The sequence below is a fragment of the Thamnophis elegans genome, chromosome 17, assembly GCF_009769535.1.
Source record: "Thamnophis elegans isolate rThaEle1 chromosome 17, rThaEle1.pri, whole genome shotgun sequence".
NCBI lineage: Eukaryota > Metazoa > Chordata > Lepidosauria > Squamata > Colubridae > Thamnophis > Thamnophis elegans.
In genome coordinates, this window is record NC_045557.1 from 8,645,814 (window position 1) to 8,667,243 (window position 21,430).

General features: G+C 43.3%; 1 protein-coding gene across 1 annotated transcript; it reads right to left on the reverse strand.

The window, feature by feature from the left end:
• Nucleotides 1-1,025: 1,025 nt before the first annotated feature.
• MUS81 (MUS81 structure-specific endonuclease subunit) lies at nt 1,026-20,546 on the reverse strand. The gene is given in 17 exon segments (XM_032234461.1): nt 1,026-1,539; nt 2,629-2,712; nt 4,265-4,368; nt 5,708-5,830; nt 6,973-7,068; nt 7,264-7,380; nt 9,085-9,197; nt 9,317-9,444; nt 10,949-11,053; nt 12,613-12,804; nt 14,011-14,099; nt 14,884-14,964; nt 16,448-16,459; nt 16,461-16,547; nt 16,739-16,869; nt 17,922-18,093; nt 19,693-20,546. Coding segments are annotated over 17 exon segments (1,815 nt in total). The 5' UTR covers nt 19,807-20,546; the 3' UTR covers nt 1,026-1,472.
• Between the last annotated feature and the right edge of the window lie 884 nt (nt 20,547-21,430).

A 21,430-nucleotide genomic window follows, 5' to 3' on the forward strand; every position in this document is an offset into this window, starting at 1 on the left:
TTGACGAAAGTGACGTACGACTGATCCTCGGACTTGTGTCCATCCCTGCATCCCCGTGGTCATGTGATCCGAATATGACTGCTTGGCAATTGGCATGTAGCCTCCCAGGGCGACACGGTCCCGCTGGATTCCCTTAACGATTCACTTAACAACCGCAGAAATTCACTTCGCAACCAGAGTGAGAAAGGTCATAAAATTGGGCACAGCTCCCTTCAATTTCGGTGTTTTTTTTTTTTTTTCAAAAGAATAATAATCATCCAGTTCCTTCCTAATGTTCTTTTAAGCCCCAGTTCCAATCAAAGAGGGTTTGTTAAAAAAAAATGGCTTATTGGAATCCTAAAACATGGAAAAGATGGTTTATTAAAGAAACCGTAGTTGACTGGCATCACCCATGATGGCTTGGGAGAGTATAAGAAATTGGAAAAAGGCCCACCTGTATTAGACCAGGAATTTTCTTTTCCTGCATTTGTCATCTGTAGGTAATCCTTGATTTATGACCAAAATTTGCAATTGGGAGGGAGGGAAGGAAGGAAAGATATTGTGGGAAGGAAGGGAGGAAGAATTTGTGGGAAGGAAGAGAGGAATGGACAGGAAGGAGGAAGGAGACATTGTGGAAAGGAAGGAAGGGAGGAAGGAAGGATTGTGACAAGGGAGGGGGGAAGACTGTGGGAAGAAAGAGAGGAACGGAGGGGATGAAGGAAGGAGACATTGGGAGAAGGAAGATATTGTGGGGAAGGAGGGAGGAAGATATTTTGGGAAGAGAGGAATGGAAAGTAGGAAGGAAATTGACATTGTGGGAAGGAGGAAGGAAGATTGTGGGAAGGAAGAGAAGGAGGGAGGAACACTGGGAAGGAAGAGAGGAACAGGGAAAGAAGGAAGGAGACATTGGGAAGGAAAGGAGGAAGATTGGGAAGGAAGAGGGGAAGGGAGCGAAAGAAGGAAGGAGGCATGGGAAGGAAGGAAGACACAGAGAGAGGGAGGAAGGAAGGAAAGAAGCAAAGAAGGAAGGAGGCATTGTCTGAAGAAGAGGGAGGAAGGGAGGAAGGAAGGAAGGAAGGAAGGAAAGGGGAATGGAAGGGAGAAAAGTGACAAGTCTTGTTAAAAACCATTAGAAACTTTATTGGAGTATTAAGACAATTAGGATTTTGTTAACGTGTGAGGTCATATATTTTCTTCGGTTCTTCAATCCAACAGGACAGAGGTAGGCAGCTCTGTGTGTGTGTGTGTGTGTGTGTGTCAGAGATGGAAAAACTCTTCCCTCCCTGGTTGTGCAAGAAAGTGCAAGCTGGGAAAAACAACTTGCCAAGTATTGTGGATGCACACGCCTTTCCTGTTTTACCAAACGGTGACAAATTGTGGGAAATCTTTCTCTTCATCGACAGCACAGTAAATGCCATTATTTTATTTTTCTCCCAAACACACCCTGACACACAAACACGCACAATGCACACTTCTCACAGCCTCTCCAGTGTTCAAGGCAGCGGTCCAGGGGTGCAGTACAGCTGAGCCAAGGTCTTGCTAAGGGAAGGGCCCAGATTTCTGTAGGAAAAACAAGGAGAACAAGACTTAAGGATGGTTGCAAAAGGCAATAATTCAATTCAAGTATTCATTAATCCGTCCAATTTACAGGGCGCAATTCTCCTTAACGATCCCCCATTGGCTGACGGCTAGTCCTTGATTTATAACCACGGTGGAGTTGATGCATCGTGGTCGTAAGTCAGGATGGTTGCACAAGGGGTCGGACACATACGCGGCCCGATTATAGAATAGAATAGAATAGAATAACAGAGTTGGAAGGGACCTTGGAGGTCTTCTAGCCAACCCCCTGCTCGGGCAGGGCATTTTATGACTTGTTTTTTTGCAGTGGTCGTTAAGTGGGGTGGTCGTTAAGCAAACCATGTTCATGATTTGGCTGGAAACCAGAAGTCCCATGATCAACACTTGGAAACTGGCATGTCCTTGTGACAGTTGAAACCTCCAGTTATTTATTACACAATTGCTACCTTCCCCGCCAGCTTCCGACAATCAAAGCCAATGGGGGAAACTGGATTCTCTTAATAGCAACTGCAGTGATTTGCTTAACAACTGCAGTGATTCGCTTAACAACCAGGGCAAAAAAACAAGTCGTAAAAATCAGGCACGGCTCACTTAATATGCCCCTTGCTTACTTCAGGTAGTCCTCGCCTTAAGAACGGTTTGTTTAGCGACCGTTTGAATTTACAACAGCACTGAAAAAAAATGGAATTTGTTAGGACCATTTTTCACCCTTAATGACCACTGTGGCATCCCTGCAGTCAGGTGATCAAAATCCAGGCGCTCGGCCACCTCGGTCTCACATTTATGACGGTGTCAGCTGTGTCATGTGATTCCCCTTTGGTGGCCTTCTGGCAGTCGGGGGGGCAGATTCACTTAACAACGGTGTCCCTAACTTGACAACCGCAGTGGTTCATTTAACGACCGTGGCAAGAAAGGTGGTGAAATGGAGCAAAACTCCCTTAACATAAATTTGTCAGAAGCGACAAATTTGTGGTCGTAAGTCAAGGACCACCCATATTTTGGGGTGGGGGCTGAGGGAGCTTGTGTAAAGAGGGGGAGGAGAGAGGAAAGACCACCAGCTCCGGTCCTCACCTCTGCAGCTGGCCACACTTGATGGTACTCAGAAGATGCTCTTGGGTTTCTGCATCTGGACACGCAGCGTAAGCCCCCATCAGGCTGAGAAGGAAGAAGAAGTCATCAGCCCCCAACCGCTGAAAAATCCCTCCATGTTTCATCATACATGTGAATCTTTCTCTTCACCATGTAGGATGCGGCTTTAAACTAGGTTACATCATGGTCTGTTCCGCCGGCAACCAGCCTCTAAGACAGGGATTGGCCATGTGCGGCTCTGGAGCCGCGTGGGGCTCTTCATCCCTCTGCAGCGGCTCCCTGCCACCAGTTGGCACCACAATTTTGAGAGGAGCTTCCGGTTTGGGTGGGGGACAGAAGAAGCAGGACACGCCAGGAGGAGGGACTATGGCAAGTTTTACAGTCAGCTCCACAATTGATAGGGCTTTCGGTTAGGACAGGTAGAGGAAAAAGGACGCTGCGCTAGGAGGAGACTCTATGGTGGGGAAACCGGACTTCCGGTTGGCTCCAAAATTGAACGAGGGAGTGGGGGGGGGGGTTCGTGTCCCTCAACCTGGGCAGCTTGAAGATTTCTATGGTGATCTCCACAACGTCTTCGTTTGACAAGCCCATAATCCCTTGCATCAGCTTGGAGTCTGGGCCCCTGAATGCAGCTTGCAGAGTGTTTTACTGGCCGGATGCCCATCCTGTCGCCAATGAGGAGTTATATTCAGCAGATTATATCCTCTTTGTGCCCAGAGAGAGAAATATTTGCCTCTAGCTAGGACCGAACTCGCAGCCGCCTGATTGTGAGGCGAGAGCACCACCTCTAGGCCACCACACCATCCAGAATAAATAAAGGAATAATACAGAACGTTATCGCTCATATCATATCCTGCTTATGTTATATTATTCTATTATTCCTTCCCTGGAATGAATAAAACAATAGAACACAAAAATATACAATGGAACTACCATTCTAAGGGAGAAGTTGGTTAAACTAACACAACGTTGACATCCACACGTATTTAGTTAGTGTTGAAGTGTTAAATTAGTTAGCCAGGTTTATACCGTATTGAGGGTTGCGGATTAAGTCACCTTGAATTGGCTAGCAGAGGAATTCTGGGAGTTGAAGTCCACCCATCTTAAAGCATGCTGGCTGGGGAATTCTGGGAATTGAAGTCCACCCATTTTAAAGCATGCTGGCTGGGGAATTCTGGGTGTGGAAGTCCATCCCTCTTAAAACATGCAGACTAGGGAATTCTGGGAGTTGAAGTCCATCCCTCTTAAAACATGCAGACTAGGGAATTCTGGGAGTTGAAGTCCACCCATCTTAAAACATGCAGACTAGGGAATTCTGGGAGTTGAAGTCCACCCATGTTAAATCAAAATAAACTAGGGAATTCTGGGAGTTGAAGTCCACCCATCTTAAAGTTGCTAAGCTTGAGAAACACTGATCTAAATTCGTCATCACAAACTCATCTTTCCTATCATCCAAATGTTAACCTTCGATAAGTTAAGAACCGGAAGCAAGCTATTTTCACTACTCCCTGCAGGGTGGGAAATTGCAGGTATGGCCTTAGTTCCCACATTATGTGAAATCCGGGTTAACAAAATTAACCAGCCCCCCCCCCCCCCGCCCTCTTCCCAATCTTCATACCTGTCGGGTGTTTTGTATTTTTCCAAAATGGCAGCCGCCTTTTCTCCGCTGAGGCCGCTGACCTGCATTAACTGCCTCGCGAAGACTTCGTACACCGTCTGGGCCTGGGAAAAACGAATAGAAGCGGGAACGGGATTCAAAAGATTGTGTGAACGCAGCTCGCGGCCTGGTTCGGCAAGAGGGAATCTTTCTTCCCTTGGCTTTTAGTGAAATACCTGGACTAAATTGTGCAAGGGGCTTAATCAGGCCACCAGACCTGGCCTATAAGAGCCGAGGTGGCGCAGTGGTTAGGGTGCAGTACTGCAGGCCACTTCAGCTGACTGTTATCTGCAGTTCAGCGGTTCAAATCTCACTGGCTCAAGGTTGACTCAGCCTTCCATCCTTCTGAGGTGGGTGAAATGAGGACCCAGACTGTGGGGGCGATATGCTGACTCTGTAGGCCGCTTAGAGAGGGCTGAAAGCCCTATGAAGCGGTATATAAGCCTAACTGCTAACTAACTGCTAGTGAAAGAAAATAAAATAAAAATAAATATATGCACCCTGGAAAAGTTGGAAATGTCTGACTGGGTTTGTACATAGTGCGAATTGGAAGAGCAGGCAGAGAATCGGTTTTGCTATTTGCAATTTTGCTACTCATAGGCCAGATTCTGACTAGTGAAGAGAAGGACCAGGGGAGGCAGGAGAGCATCTTCCAATATTTGAGGGGCTGCCACAGACAGAAGAAGGGGGTCAAGCTATTCTCCAAAGCACCAGGAAAAAATGGATGGAAATGGAACAAGGAGAGATTCAACCTGGAAATTAGGAGGAATTTCCTGACAGGGAGAACAATCAACCCATGGAACAGAAGTTGCCTTCGGAAGTTGTGGGAGCTTCATCCCTGGAGGCTTTCGAGAAGAGACTGGACTTCCCTCTGTCAGAAATGGTGTAGGGTCTCCTGCTTGGGCAGAGGGTTGGACTAGATGACATACAAGGTCCCTTCCAACTCTGCTCATCTGCATCTATCTAAGATGATCAAAGGCCTGGAGGCTAAAACATCTGATGAATGGTTGCAGGAACTGGGCCTGGCTGGTCTAGGGAAGAGAAGGACCAGGGGAGACAGGAGAGCATCTTCCAATATTTGAGGGGCTGCCCCAGAGAGGAAGGGGGTCAAGCTATTCACCAAAGGACCAGAGAAGGAATAATGGATGGAAACTGAACAAGGAGAGAACCTGGAAATAAGGAGGGATTTTCTGACAGGGAGAACAATCCACCCATTGAACAGAAGTTGCCTTCGGAAGTTGTGGGAGCTTCATCTCTGGAAGCTTTCAAGAAGAAACTGGACTGCCATCTGTCAGAAATAGTGTAGGGTCTCCTGCTTGGGCAGGTGGGGTTGGACTAGATGACCTACAAGGTCCCTTCCAACTCTGTTAACCTGATTACTTGTTTGTTTTCCAGATTCCTCACCTTGTTCTTTATAGCTCCTTCGTTAAATTCAGCAAATGTCAGAAGCCTGCAGGTACCCTCCCTGGGCTGCAGGGGGCGCTCGTCCTCCAGTTCCTGCTTGGTACAGCTCAAAAGCGTTTTGTCCTACAGCGGAAAAAAAGTTAATATTAATATTGATATTGATATTAACGATATTAATGATAATGATAATTCTTAGAGGGCAGCTCCTATCTTTAACTTGTCTTTTCCTCCACCTTTGCTCGGTGTCTTTACAAGCAGTTGAGAAATACTGTTTTATACAGAAAAATAGCTTAACTTCAGGGGTCTATCCCCTCCTTTCTCTGAATTTTGCATTTATATTAAAAGCAATTGATAATTGAGATGGGGCTGGAAGAAAATAAAATATAGTATAGGGTTAGGGTTAGGGTTAAGTATAGGGTCTTCTGCTTAAGCAGGGGGTTGGACTAGAAGACCTCGAAGGTCCCTTCTGATTCTGCTATTCTATTCTATTCTATTCTATTCTATTCTGAATTCTATTCTATTCTGAATTCTATTCTATTCTGAATTCTATTCTGAATTCTATTCTGAATTCTATTCTATTCTAAATTCTATTTTATTCTATTCTATTTTATTCTATTCTGAATTCTATTGTATTCTATTCTATTCTGAATTCTATTCTGAATTCTATTCTGAATTCTATTCTGAATTCTATTCTGAATTCTATTCAATTCTAAATTCTATTTTATTCTATTCTATTTTATTTTATTCTGAATTCTATTGTATTCTATTCTATTCTGAATTCTATTTTATTCTGAATTCTATTCTGAATTCTATTCTGAATTCTATTCTGAATTCTATTCTGAATTCTATTCTGAATTCTATTCTGAATTCTATTCAATTCTAAATTCTATTTTATTCTATTCTATTTTATTTTATTCTGAATTCTATTGTATTCTATTCTATTCTGAATTCTATTTTATTCTGAATTCTATTCTGAATTCTATTCTGAATTCTATTCTGAATTCTATTCTGAATTCTATTCTGAATTCTATTCTGAATTCTATTCTGAATTCTATTCTATTCTAAATTCTATTCTATTCTGAATTCTATTCTATTCTATTCTGAATTCTATTCCATTCTGAATTCTATTCTATTCTAATTCCATTCCGTTAAAATGATCTCATATTTTAAATATTGCTTTAATCAATGTAATATTAAGCTTAAAAAAAAAAGGAAAGAGGCTAGTCGTCATGAAGGTCAAGGAATTCATATTGCTCCAAACTCACCCCATACTGTCTGCTCAAATGACGGGTCATGATGGTCAGATAGGCAGCAGATTCCCGAACGTCACCGGTACGTTTGACAAAGAAGCCATCTATCACCTGTGAGAAATGAGGATGATTGATGATCCTGGGCATCTCCTTGATGTCCCTCAAAACCCTTCCGGAGACGCCACTAATGCAGCTAAAAGGAACAAGTTAAAAGGAGAAGCAAAATCTGGGGCCCGTCCCCTAATCGTCTTCGTTGCCTCTGGAGTTTGAGACGCAAGGAATCCCATCTGCAGGGGAGCCTCTCACCTGAGTATTGACAATGGCTTGTTGCAGAGTCTTTTCGGGGAGGCTCAGGTGCTGCGCGGAATTCGCATCTTCTACCAGGTAGATGGGATGGGAAAGGCCGCACTGTCGCAGGCGGAACTGAATTCGGGATCATGACCAAGGAAGGAGGGAGGGGTGGAGAGATGGTTAGGAACCAGAGATCAAATCACGAAGGGAAGACGAACAGGTAACCCTCCCAACCTGACTTGGCACTGGAATATCTATTACTAAGACATGTTAAGACAGTTATAATGTGACTGTGCCTGCATATCTATCTATCTATCTATCTATCTATCTATCTATCTATCTATCTATCTATCTATCTATCTATCAGATAATTACAACCCCCGGTATGCCCAAATATGGGAGGAAGATCACTACTTTCAAATCCCAGTAAGGGTATGGCTAGCTGATGAGAGCTAAATAGCTTGAAATAGATCTATACTAGTCTCCCTTTATTTATTTATCAGCACAAATACAAGAAAATGTAACAAAAAGGCAACAGTAAAAATATTGGGTTTCTGCCTGGATGGTCTCTTGTGACCAGCCGAAGGACAGAGAATGGAAGTAGTGCTCTTCCTCCCATATTTGGGCATACCGGGGGTTGTAATTATCTAATAGATACCTTTCACCCTGGCTTCGCTGATAACGGATAAGAGCCTGTGGCCTAATGGCTAAGATGTTTGCCTAGTATGTAATATAGCTCAGGTTCAAATCCCAGTAAGGGTATGGCTAGCTGATGAGAGCTAAATAGCTTGAAATAGATCTATACTAGTCTCCCTTTATTTATTTATCAGCACAAATACAACAAAATATATATGTGTGTGTGTGTGTTTTCTGAGGTTTTCGCGGGTGGTTAGTATGTAGGTCTTTGGTTATTTGGGTTTTCTCCCGCGTAAAATTGGAAGTGTCTTGGCGACGTTTCGACAAAGTCTCATTCATCATCTTCAGGCTTGTTTGCTTGGCTTCGTGCTTCCAGGAGCAATCCTTCTCTGGCCTGGAAGCACGAAGCCGAGCAAACAAGCCTGAAGATGACGAATGAGACTTCGTCGAAACGTCGCCAAGACACTTCCAATTTTACGCGGGAGAAAATCCGAATAACCAAAGACCTACACACACACACACACACACACATATGCATACATACATACACATACATATATATATATGGTTGTTAAGCAAATCGCTGCAATAAACGGAATTGACTGGAGCCTGTTCCCAGTGTGCGCATGCGCAGAGCTGCCAGACACGAAGGGAAGAGCTAAAGAACAAGGATCGACTTGGGAGTAAGGCCACAGGTGGACGGTGAATGGCCCCTCCCAGAGGAAATAAAAGAGGAGCGAAAGGGGAGTGGAGTTTGCAGGAGACCATGAGTTCGCTTCATTGGTTCGTGACACTCGGAGACTCCTGGCCAAGTTCTGCAGATGTTGGCCTGGCAGCTCTCCAAGCCAGATGAGGTCTGTGACCGTAAATCCTCCTTTTAAAGACTTTGCCAGCTATGAATGAGCAGAATTCACTGCAGATTAATAAAAGGAGTTTTCGTCAGGACAAGGAGTTGGTTTCAGGCTCTCGGGAAGCCTCGGTCAGAACAGGGAGCAAAATTCACTTAAGTGTCTCGCTTAACAACATAAATTTTGAGCTCCATTGTGGTCGTACGTCAAGGACTACCTGTACTGGAAATCTCATTTTTTGATAAAACTGAGCTATAGATTTTTGGAATGGGTTTCCAGTTCGAATTGAATTCGAGGTTAAATTTAACATTCTCCCCTTGCTCTGTAAAACCCAGAATTAGGAGGCCGCTACCTTTTGTTCCCGAAAGCGACCGTCAATGATGCTACCACATAAATCCGGCATCCGTTTCCGTTCGACCACGTAGTCCAAAACCAGCTCGCGAACCGTGGTTGGCGGCAGCTCCTCTGAAAAAGGGAGATTCGAACGGGAGTTTTAATCTTAAGGGAAGCCGAGAGCGGAGTTCGCCATTCAGGAAGAAATGTTTAGGGTCCACCTACCCTCCCCGCCAGGAATTCTCACCCACCTGCTCCGCAGGGACCCCTCTCTCTGGCCACCCAGAGGAAATCACCGACGTGGAGCTTCCGGATGCTAAACGGGACGTTGTGACGTTGAAGTTCGCGCACCAGCTCCTGTTTACGGGACGCGGGGCCGCTGAAAGCGAGAAGGGGGGAGGGGGAAACGCTTTTCACAATCTATTTTAAAGGGGAATTACTTTTTACTTTCCCTTCTTTTCTTGCAGACATTTCACGACCGATCTAGAGAACGTCATCAGTGCTAAAAGGGAGAAGGAGGAGGAGGAAGAGGAGGATGACAGTGGGGGGTCCCTGGTGCTCTCGGAGCTTGGTGCTTTTTTTGCAGGCGTTTCATTACCCAACATTTTACCCAACATGACCCGTACATGTTACATATAGGTAATCAGGTTCACAGTTGGGAGGAACCTTGGAGGTCATCTAGTCCAACCCCCCCTGCCCGAGCACCATTTTTGACAGAGGGCAGCCCAGTCTCCTCTTGAAAGCTTCCAGGAATGAAGCTCCCACAACTTCCAAAGGCAACTTCTGTTCCATGGGTGGATCGTTCTCCCTGTCAGGAAATTCCTCCTTATTCCAGGTTGAATCTCTCCTGGATCAGTTTCCATCCATTCTTCCTTCTCTGGCCTTTGGGTGCTTTGGAGAATAGCTTGACTCCCTCCTCCTCTCTGTGGCAGCCCCTCAAATATTGGAAGATGCTCTCCTGCCTCCCCTGGTCCTTCTCTTCCCTAGACTAGCCAGGCCCAGTTCCTGCAACCGTTCATCGTATGTTTTAGCCTCCAGTCCCCTCATCCTCTTAGTTAGATTCAGATTAACAGAGATGGAAGGGACCCTGTAGGTCATCTAGTCCAGCCCCCGCCCAAGCAGGAGACCTTACACCATTTCTGACAGATGGTAGTCCAGTCTCTTCTTGAAAGCTTCCAAGAATAAAGCTCCCACAACTTCCGAAGGCAACTTCTGTTCCATGAGTTGATTGTTCTCACTGCAAGAAAATTCCTCCTTATTTCCAGGTTGAATTTCTCCTTGGTCAGTTTCCATCCATTCTTCCTTGTCTGGTGCTTTGGAGAATAGCTTGACCCCCTTCCTCCTCTCTGGGGCAGCCCCTCAAGTATTGGAAGATGCTCTCCTGTCTCCCCTGGTCCTTCTCTTCCCTAGACCAGCCATGCCCAGTTCCTCAACCGTTTTTTGTATGTTTGAGCCTCCAGTCCCCTCATCCTCTTAGTTAGATTCAGATTAACAGAGATGGAAGGGACCCTGTAGGTCATCTAGTCCAACCCCCCGCCCAAGCAGGAGACCTTACACCATTTCTGACCAATGGCAGTCCAATCTCTTCTTGAAAGCTTCCAGGGATGAAGCTCTTCTCTTCCTTGGGTTGATGGTTCTCACTGTTAGGAAATTCCTCCTTATTTCCAGATTGAATCTCTCCTGGATCAGTTTCCATCCATTCTTCCTTCTCTGGCCTTCAGGTGCCTTGGAGAATAGCTTGACCCCCTTCCTCCTCTCTGGGGCAGCCCCACCAATATTGGAAGATGCTCTCCTGTCTCCCCTGGTGCTTCTCTTCTCCACATCAGCCATGCCCAGTTCCTAAAACCACCATATGATGTGGTTGTAGCGTCGCAGCTGCTCACCCCGTGGTCTCGATGAAATCCACGCAGAGGATCACCTCAAAGTGCCCAGGATGCAGAACAAACTGGGGTTTCGACAAGTCAGGGTTAGGCCCTTCGCAGCGCGATCTAGAAAGAAAAAGAAAACAGCAGAGATGACAGCTGGGCCAGGTGAAATTTTAAGTAGTCCTCGCCTTACAACCGCAATGGAGGCTGCCCACTAGGGTCGTTCAGTCATGACGACGGCAAAATGGCTCCTCGCATCGCTGGCCCAATATTATGGGTCTTTTTTGTGGTCATTGTTCAGCAAATCGCTACCACAGTGAGGTGAATCTGCCGTCGTTAAGTGAATGCAACGGACGTTAAAGCAAAGGCGTCACGGGGGGTTTTGCCAATAAACTGTGGAAATTTTTGGAATGGCATTTTTTAACAATCCTAATATGGAAATTGTTTGCAGTGGAAATTTCGGTTCCTTCCTTCCTTCCTTCTTTCCATCCTTCCTTCAAGCCATTCATTCATCCTTCCTTCCTTCCATCCAATATTCCATCCATCCATTCATCCTTCCTTCCTTTCTTCCATCCATCCATCCATCCTTCCTTCCATCCATCCTTCCTTCAATCCATTCGTTCTTCCTTCCTCCCATCCTTCTATCCATTATTCCATTCATCCTTCCATCCATCCATCCATCCATCCATTCTTCTATCCATCCATTCATCTTTGCTTCCATCCATCCATCCATCCGCTTCCATCCATCCTCCATCCTTCCATCCATCCTTCCTTCCATCCATCCATCCATCCTTCCATCCATCCTCCTTCCATCCATCCTTCCATCCATCCATCCATCCATCCATCCATCCTTCCATACATCCATCCATCCTTCCTTCTCTCTCTCCTTCCATCCATCCTTCCATCCATCCATTCCATCCTTCCATCCATCCATCCATCCTTCCATCCTTTCATCCATCCATCCATCCTTCCATCCATCCATCCATCCATCCATCCATCCCATCCATCCATCCATCCATCCATCCTTCCCATCCATCCATCCTTCCATCCATCCATCCATCCTTCCATCCATCCATCCATCCTTCCATCCTCTTCCATCCATCATTCCATCCATCCTTCCATCCATCCTTCCATCCATCCATCCATCCTTCCATCATCCTTCCATCCATCCTTCCATCCATCATCCATCCATCCATCCATCCTTCATTCATCATCCATCCATCCTTCCATCCATCCATTCTTCTATCTTTCCTTCCATCCATCCATCCTCCATCCATCCTTCCATCCTTCCATCCTTCCATCCAGTCCATCCTTCCATCCTTCCATCCATCCTTCCATCCATCCTTCCATCCATCCTTCCATCCATCCATCCATCCATCCATACATACATACATACATCCTTCCTTCTGTCAGTCGTGACGATGGTAAAATGGCTCATTGCGTCGCTGGCCCAACGTTACGGCTTTTTTTGTCATTATTTTTCAGCAAATCGCTACCACAGCGAGGTGAATCTGCTGTCATTAAGCGAAGGCCATGGACATTAAAGCAAACGCGTTGCGGGGGGGGGGGGTGCCGATAAACTGTGGAAATTTTTGGAATGGCATTTTTAAACAATCCTAATATGGAAATTGTTTGCCGTGGAAATTCTGTGTCGTTTGTGGGCGGTTAAGTCGAGGAATGACCTGTATTTGTTGGCGAGGCTGCTGTCCGAATTTTCACACTCCGATGAGCTTCCGTTGTTTTCCTCCAAAAGCACGACGGTTTCTCCACTTTGGGGCGCTGGGGGTTTTGGGGTGCTGGAATTGTTTTCCTTCGGTTCTTCGGAGGCCCACAACTCCCGGGCTACAGTCAGTCCCGCTTCGGTCAGAGAATATCTGAGTTGGAAAAGTTTGCAAGTCCAAATAGTTTCTGGGGCCCAGTTCTCTTGAAATCCCTTCTCTCAACCCCCGCTGGCAATGGTAGCCCTTCTGAATGTTGAAACTTTGGTTTTCGCTTCTAACGTGTTACATTGGTATTTTTGTTCTTAAGTCTGATTTTAAGTGTGCTTTTAACCGTGGGCTTGCGAGATTTTACGTGTTCCATTAAAACTTTAATCAATAAATAGTTAAATAAAAAGGGGGAATAAACATAATCCTAAAGCAAATTTAACCCTAGATTGGTGCTTCTCTCATGATGAAACCTTTTAAATAACTTCTTGGGGATTTGAAAAGCTCCATCCTTCTATCCATCCATCCACCCTTCCTTCCATCTATTCATCCTTCCATACATCCTTCCATCCATTCATCCTTTCACCCATCCATTGGTTCTTCCTTCCTTCCTTCCTTCCTTCCTTCCTTCCATCCATCCATCCTTCCATCTTTCCTTTCCTCCATCTTTCCATCCATCCATCCTTCCTTCCTTCTTTCCATCCATCCATTCTTCCATTCATCCCTCCATCCATCCTTCCATCCATTCATCCTTCCACCCATCCATTCATCCTTCCTTCCTTCCATCCTTAGTTCCATCTTTCCTTCCTATCTTCTTTCCATCCATCCATCCTTCCTTCCTTCTTTCCATCCATCCATCCATCCTTCCTTCCACCCATCCAATCATCCTACCTTCCATCCTTAGTTCCATCTTTCTTTCCTTCCTTCTTTCCATCCATCCTTCCTTCCATCCTTAGTTCCATCTTTCCTTCCTTCCTTCCTTCTTTCCATCCATTCATTCATCCTTCCTTCCATCCTTCCATCCTTCCTTCTTTCCATCCATCCTTCCTTCCTTCCTTCCATCCATCCATCCTTCCTTCCATCCTTAGTCCCATCTTTCCTTCCTTCCTTCTTTCCATCCATCCTTCCTTCCTTCTTTCCATCCATCCTTCCATTCATCCATCTATCCATCCATCCATCCATCCTTCCTTCTTTTCTTCCATCCATCCATCCACCCACCCACCCATCTCCCCATTCTCTCTTGGATGTACAAGCATAGATTGTCAACATCTGGGCCAACTCTCTTAAAACAGGACCTCTCTCCAAGTTCAAGAAAACCAATCGGGTGCAGGCAGATTCTCCCCCCTCCCAACTCTTTAGTACAACATAATCAACCTGGCTGGAATGTTAGTCTTGAGGACTAGCTCCTTGCGAATCAGAGTGCTGACAGCAGACCAGGCGCTGTTCTTACTTCCAGGATCGGCCTATAATGGAGGAATCAGCAGGAGAATTGTTAGCCTAAATACCAATAGAATTATTAATACAATATCATACAATAATGCTATTGCTGCCATCAATCAAGTCAGTTTGGTTAAGTCAGATTAAGGCATTAGGTTAGAAACTGGGAGACGGTGAGTTCTAGTCCCGCCTTAAGCATGAAAACCAACTAGGTGACTTTGGGCCAATCAGCAGGAGAAGGTGAGTTCTAGTCCCACCTTAAGCATGAAAACCGACTAGGTGACTTTGGGCCAATCAGCAGGAGACGGTGAGTTCTAGTCCCGCCTTAAGCATGAAAACTGACTGGGTGACTTTGGGCCAATCAGCATGAGACGGTGAGTTCTAGTCCTGCCTTAAGCATGAAAACTGACCTGGGGTAACTTTGGCCAAATCAGCAGGATACGGTGAGTTTCTAGTCCTGCCTTAAGCATGAAAAACTGACTGGGTAACTTTGGGCCAATCAGCAGGAGACAGTGAGTTCTAGTCCCGCCTTAAGCATGAAAACTGACTAGTGAAACTTTGGGCCAATCAGCAGGAGATGGTGAGTTCTAGTCACGCCTTAAGCAAGAACACTCTCTTTGAGCCAGTCACTCTCTCTCAGCCCTAGGAGGCAGGCAAATGGCAGAAAACTTTGCCAAGAAAGTTACCGGGACCAGGAGACCAAAACGATTTGAAAACACACACCTACACACACACCCACTCTTCAATAAATTGAATCAATTAATCATTCATTAATTGGTTGCAATAACAACAGGGAGGGAATCAGCTTACCAGAAAAAAAGATCTATCACACAGAGGCTGTGCAGTTTTTTGCAGTTCTGGTTTGCTCAGATAGCCCCGGGACTCAGGTTTCTAAGAAAGAATCCCAAAAACAAACACTCAACACACACCTCCAGCGCTGCTTCCTTGTTTCTATAATCGAGCCTAAATTCACCCCGTTTAAACTTCTTGAGCTAAGAGCCGGTGCACAATTATTCTCAGCCGATTGAAGCCTAAAATGTTTCTGTGCATCAAAAGCACAGAGGCCCGTGAAATTATTTACAGACCCCTCACATCCTGGACATAAATTCAATTTCTACACTCAAAACGAGTATAGGGCACTGCACACCAAGACAACTAGACACAAGGACAGTTCCCCCCCCCCCCCCAATGCCATCACTCTGCTAAACAACCAATTCCCTCACCAATGTCAAACTATTTACTAAGTCTGCATTATTATTACTTTTAATCTTCTCATCCTATTTCCACTTATGACTATAATCTTGTGGCTTGTACCTTTATGATTTATATTGTTTTATTTGTTTCCTAGCATGATTTGATTGTTTATTTAGTATCCTATGACTATCACGAAGTGTTGTGTGTTATGATTCTTGATGAATGTATTTTTTATGTACACTGAGAGCTTATGCATCGAGAACAAATTCCTTGTGTGTCCAATCACAGTTGGCCAATAAAGAATTCTATTTTATTTTGTTCTGTTGTTCTGTTCTAGTCTATTCTTCATTATTCTATTCTATCTTATTCTATCCTATTCTTCATTATTCTATTCTATTCTATATTATTCTATTCTATCCTACCATCCTACTCTCTATTCTGCCCTATCCTATTCTTCATTATTCTATTCTCTTCATTATTCTATTCTCTTCTCTTCATTATTCTATCCTATCCTATCCTTCATTATTATTATATTCTATCCTATCCTTCATTATCCTCTCCTATCCTATTCTATTCTATCCTTATCCTATCCTATCCTATTTTTCATTATTCTATTCTATTCTATCCTATGTTATTCTATTTATTATTCATTATTCTTATTCTATTCTATCCTATTCATTTCTATTCTATCTATCTTTCCTTATTATTCTATTCTATCCTATTCTTCATTATTTTATTCTATTCTCTACATTATTCTATATATTCTTCATTATTCTATCCTATCCTATCCTTCATTATTCTATTCTATTCTAACCTATTCATTATTCTATTATATTCATCCTATCCTTCATTATCCTATCCTATCCTATATTATTCTATTCTATCCTATATTACTATTCTATCCTATATTATTCTATTCTATTCATTATTCTATTCTATTCTATTCATTATTCTATTCTATTCTATCCTATCCTATCCTTCATTATTCTATTCTATTTATCCTATCCTATATTATTCTATCTCCTATCCTAATTATTCAATTATATTCTATTCATATTCTATTCTATCCTATTCTATCCTATCCTTCAATTCTGTTCTGTTTTATTCTATTCTATTCTATCTCTATTCTATTTTATTCTATTCTTCATTGTCCTATCCTATCCGATCAGCTGTATCTTACCTTGGTGTTGTGATAGAGTGCCAACAGTACAGCATACGCTGGAGATCGCCGAGTGGGCATGTAACCCCGGGGCCGATGCCGTGGGCACAGTCTGCTTTTTCTGCAAATGAAAAAAACAAAAATAAAAAATCAGGTGTGTCTCTTTTGCTGCCCATCTCGGGCTCCAGGCGACTCCAAGTTCCCTCCCCTCCCCTGTCCATCACGAATCGCCCGCAGGCACCAAATGTTACAAACACCACCCCCCCCCCAAAAAAAAAAAAAATGGCTGAACCGACGTTGCGACGTTCTCACCTTTGAGCATTGCTCTTGACGTTGGACTGGCTCCCGGGAAGACAGGGCAGGTGGCAGCACTGGCCTATAGCTGGACGTTGGATCATCAACGCCTTCCCAGCTTTTGCAAGAAGATGCCGGGACGGCCCCACCTGGAATGGGTGTTACAAAGCCTTCAGAATAGAATATTGGAGTTGGAAGGGACCGTGGAGGTCTTCTCCTCCATACTCTTTCAACCGAGCCTTCTACTGAGCCTTGAGGTGGCGCAGTGGTTAGGGTGCAGTACTGCAGGCCACTTCAGCTGACTGTTATCTGCAGTTCAGCAGTTCAAACCTCACCGGCTCAAGGTTGACTCAGCCTTCCATCCTTCCGAGGTGGGTGAAATGAGGACCCAGACTGTGGGGGCGATATGCTGACTCTGTAAACCGCTTAGAGAGCCCTATGAAGCGGTATATAAGTCTAACTGCTATTGCTATTGCTATTGAGGTATGTCAATTTTTATTCCAGCTTTTAAAAGGAAAATTAAAAAATTAACACAAACTAATTCAGGTAGTCTCGACTTACTAAAGGTTCTGTCACTAAGAGAGACATTGGTTAAGGGAGCTTTGCCCCCATTTTCTGGCCTTTCTCGCCCCGGTTGTTAAATGAATCATTGCAGTTGCTGCGTTAGTCACATGGTTTAATTTCATGGTACGAGGTACAATGACAATAAAGCAAACTAAGGGGGGGGGGTTGGGGTTTCTTTTGCCAGAAATACAAAATTAAAGCTAAAACTCCGTCCGTCGCGACCAAGCGAGGCTGCAGACAGCCATAAATGTGGAAGGTTGCCGAACAACGCCCTGAATGCAATCGTGTGAACCAGTGGTGAGTTCCGAGCGGTACGGCCAAAGCCGGGAGCAGTGGCCATCATAGCGGTACGGTGGCTCGCTTGGCCCACCCACCCGCCTGCTTTCCATAGCTTGTGCAACCTCCACCGAGCAGCTGGGTGTCGCAGGGTGGTGGCGTGTGCATGCGCGCACAGCGCCCAGGCCCCATCTAGGATGCCTGGGTCTGTGTGCAGCGTATTGTCTGCACTGGGGTCCGGAACCCACCACTGGTGTGAACATGGGTATGGGACCCTCCTATCTGAACCTGGGTCATAAGTAGCCTGGGGTGGGTCCTAGCGAACGGTCGCTAAGCAACCGGTCGTAAGTTTGAGAACTACCTGCAGGGAGCACAGGACTCTCCCCTTCTAGTGCTGTACCGTCCTGGGTGCTGCGGTGTCTCTCCAGCTGTTCATCCAGCTGACGGCAGATCTTCTCCCCGAAATACATGAGGATCCGAGCCTCACGGCCACTGCGCAGAGGAAGGGGATATTTGCGGAGGGAGCTTAGGGCCTGCAAAGGACAAAGAGAGACAGATAATTGTGATCAGTTAAGCATCACTGAAATTGTTCCTAGTGAGTGGATTGAAGGAGCTGGCTTCCTTAAACCATCAATGAGGTGTAAGAAGAGAAGAGAGAATAGAATAGAATAGAATAGAATAGAATAGAATAGAATAGAATAGAGGGTAGGATAGAACAGAATAGAGTAGAATATAGAATAGAATAAATATAGAAAGAACAATACAGAATAGAATATAGAATAAAAGAATAGAATATGAGAATAGAATATAGATAAATAGAATATAGAATAGAATAAATATAAAATAGCATATAATAGAGAATAGAATAGAGAATAAATAGAGAATAAAATGGAATAAATAGAGAATATAGACTATAGAATAGAATTGAATTGAGAATAGAATAGAATATAGAATAAAATAGAATAGAATATAGGATAGAACAGAATAGAATAGAATATAGAATAGAATAAATATAGAAAGAACATAATACAGGATAGAATATAGAATAAAAGGATAGAATATGAGAATAAAATAGAGAATAGAATATACATAAATAGAATAGAGAATAGAATACATATAGAATAGCATATAATAGAGAATAGAATAGAGAATAAAATGGAATAGAATAGAGAATATAGACTATAGAATAGAGAATAGAACAGAATATAGAATAGAATATAGAATAAAATAGAATATAGAATAGAATGGAATGGAATAGAATAGAATATAGGATAGAACAGAATAGAATATAGAATAGAATAAATATAGAAAGAACAGAATACAGAACAGAATATAGAATAAAAGAATAGAATATGAGAATAGAATAGAGGATAGAATAGAATATAGATAAATAGAATAGAGAATAGAATAAATATAGAATAGTATATAATAGAGAATAAATAGAGAATAAAATGGAATAGAATAGAGAATATAGACTATAGAATAGAATAGAACAGAAAGAGAATAGAATAAAATATAATAGAATATAGAATAGAATAGAATAGAATAGTTAGAAGGGACCTTGGAGGTCTTCTGGTCTAACCCCTGGTTAGGCAGTAAACCCTACACCCCTTAATACATGAAAATTTTAATTTCATGATTCATAAGCAGTCATCTAGGTATCACTATTATTACATTAGCCCCGCTTTCCGATCCACACTGACACTGGTATGATAAATAATGAACATGAAGACATTATAAATTATTGGCTTAACGGCATTAATATAGCCATGATGACCCATTCTGACCGATCTAATTAATATACTAATTTAAAAAAACAAATAGTTACGCTAATCTCACTTACACTCAAAATTCTGCTCTTATTAAGCGAATTGTACTAATACATATGCTAATTCCTGCATAATTACATTGATTTCTATACCAACAATTCTTGTAAAGGGCCTTGTACCAAACGTTGGGCTAATTATTGCATTTTTATTATAATTAATTTCCTAGTAATTATTCTAATTGTTATATTAAGAGTTTTCTTCATTACTCTACAGACTTAATAGGAAATTTGGTCACAAGACAGACATTCATTGGAGGCGGGGCCTGCCGCGGTGGGCGGAGCTTGCCGCGTGGGCGGGGCTTACGCGTTCATAAGCGCGTTGGCTCTTGAGGCGTCCGTTCTCCGCAGCCTGGTTGCGCCATTCCTCCAGCCATCGCGTAAATAAAGGATTCGGGCCTTCCTGCGGCGGTTTCGGCATTTTTTTCCAAAGGCCGGCGGCGACTTTTTTCCCCCCCGATTTCTTTTCTTTTCGCGCTCTCGTTCTTTTAAAAACGGGAAACCATCGAGTTTTTTTGCACCAAAGAGTTGCAGGCGGGTAGAGCGGATGTCCGCTGAAGCAACGGCGCAGGCGCAGTTTGTCCGCCGATTGGCGCGCAGGCGCAATTCGTCCTCTTGTTCCTCTTTGGAGGAAGCTATAGAGATAGAAAAATAGAGAGGTCCTTGCTGATTTCACACATGCTCCAAATTGCTCTTTGCAGTGAATATACTAAAAAATCAGTATTTTACTGCACTTGGCCATCTTACGCTGTATATAAATCAAACTGTAAATATGAAGCATCACAAATCCCTCTGTCCTCTCCAGCCTTACCTGGAATATTTTAAATCAGTGTTTTTCAAACTTTAGGATGTTATAAGACTTTAATTGCTAGAATTCCCAATCCAGCATGTCACACTAAAGCAGGGCATTCTGGAAAAACAGACACTTGGTAATTATTCCAGGTTCTTCAGTCAGTGTTTCTGAACCTCTGCAACTTTTATGATGGGGTTTGACTCCCAGAATTCCCAAGCCAGCGTGGGAATTCTGAAGTCTGTTCACACTGTTCTTAAGGCCTGTTGGCTGGGGAATTCTGGGAGTTGAAGTCCTTAAAGTTGCTAAGTTAAACACTAGCCTAGAGGAATGTACAATATTTACGATAGGCAACTGTGTTACAATTTGTAGGAATGGAATAGAATTCCTAATAGAATAGGGAATAGAGTAGAATATATAGAATAGAATAGAGAACAACTAGAATAGAGAGAATAGAATAAATAGAAGAAATTAGAAGAGAATGACTAGAATAAGGAATGGAATGGAGTAGAAGAGAAGAGACAATAGAATAAATAGAATAGAGAGAATAGAATAGGATAAATGGATTTAGAATGGAATAGAATAGAATAGAATTTATTAGCCAGTGTGCTTGGACAACAAGGAATTTGTCTTATCTAATCTGGTAACGAAACGTTTCATAAACTAAACAAGCTTGGAAAACAATCCACTGCCAAAATCTAATACCCGAGCTACTTTGTATTATTTCAAATGCTAAGATTGCATTAAATGTTGCTCATATATTTTCAAAATACTGGTGTATTTGTCACAGAATTAGCCATATTCTGGACAACAAGTAGTAACTGTTTGATAGAATCAGAAGTTTTTTGGAGAGGTGGCTTGGTCTCTAGCTAAGCTTCTTACCCTGCTTAAAAGCGTAGCTGCTTGTTCCTGTTTATAATAATAGCAAATCTATTTATACCCTGCTTTTCAGCACAGAGGTCTCTTTCCCATCACCTGCTGAAAGGTCCTTTTCACTGAAGAAATCACAAATCCATATATATAAAAGCCAAATACCACTCACGCATCATCACGAAATCTCCAGAACCGTAAAGCCTACAAATGTGAAATTTGGCACGTAGCAGCTTCTCGCTAAGAAAGGATTTTTCAAAATGACCACCAGATCATTCGCATTTCTTATGTTATGATTAACACGCTCTGGTGCTAAGGAGTGAAGACATTCTACTCCCCCTCCCCACCTGAAAAGAACTCTGTTCCAACTGCCACTTGAATTGGC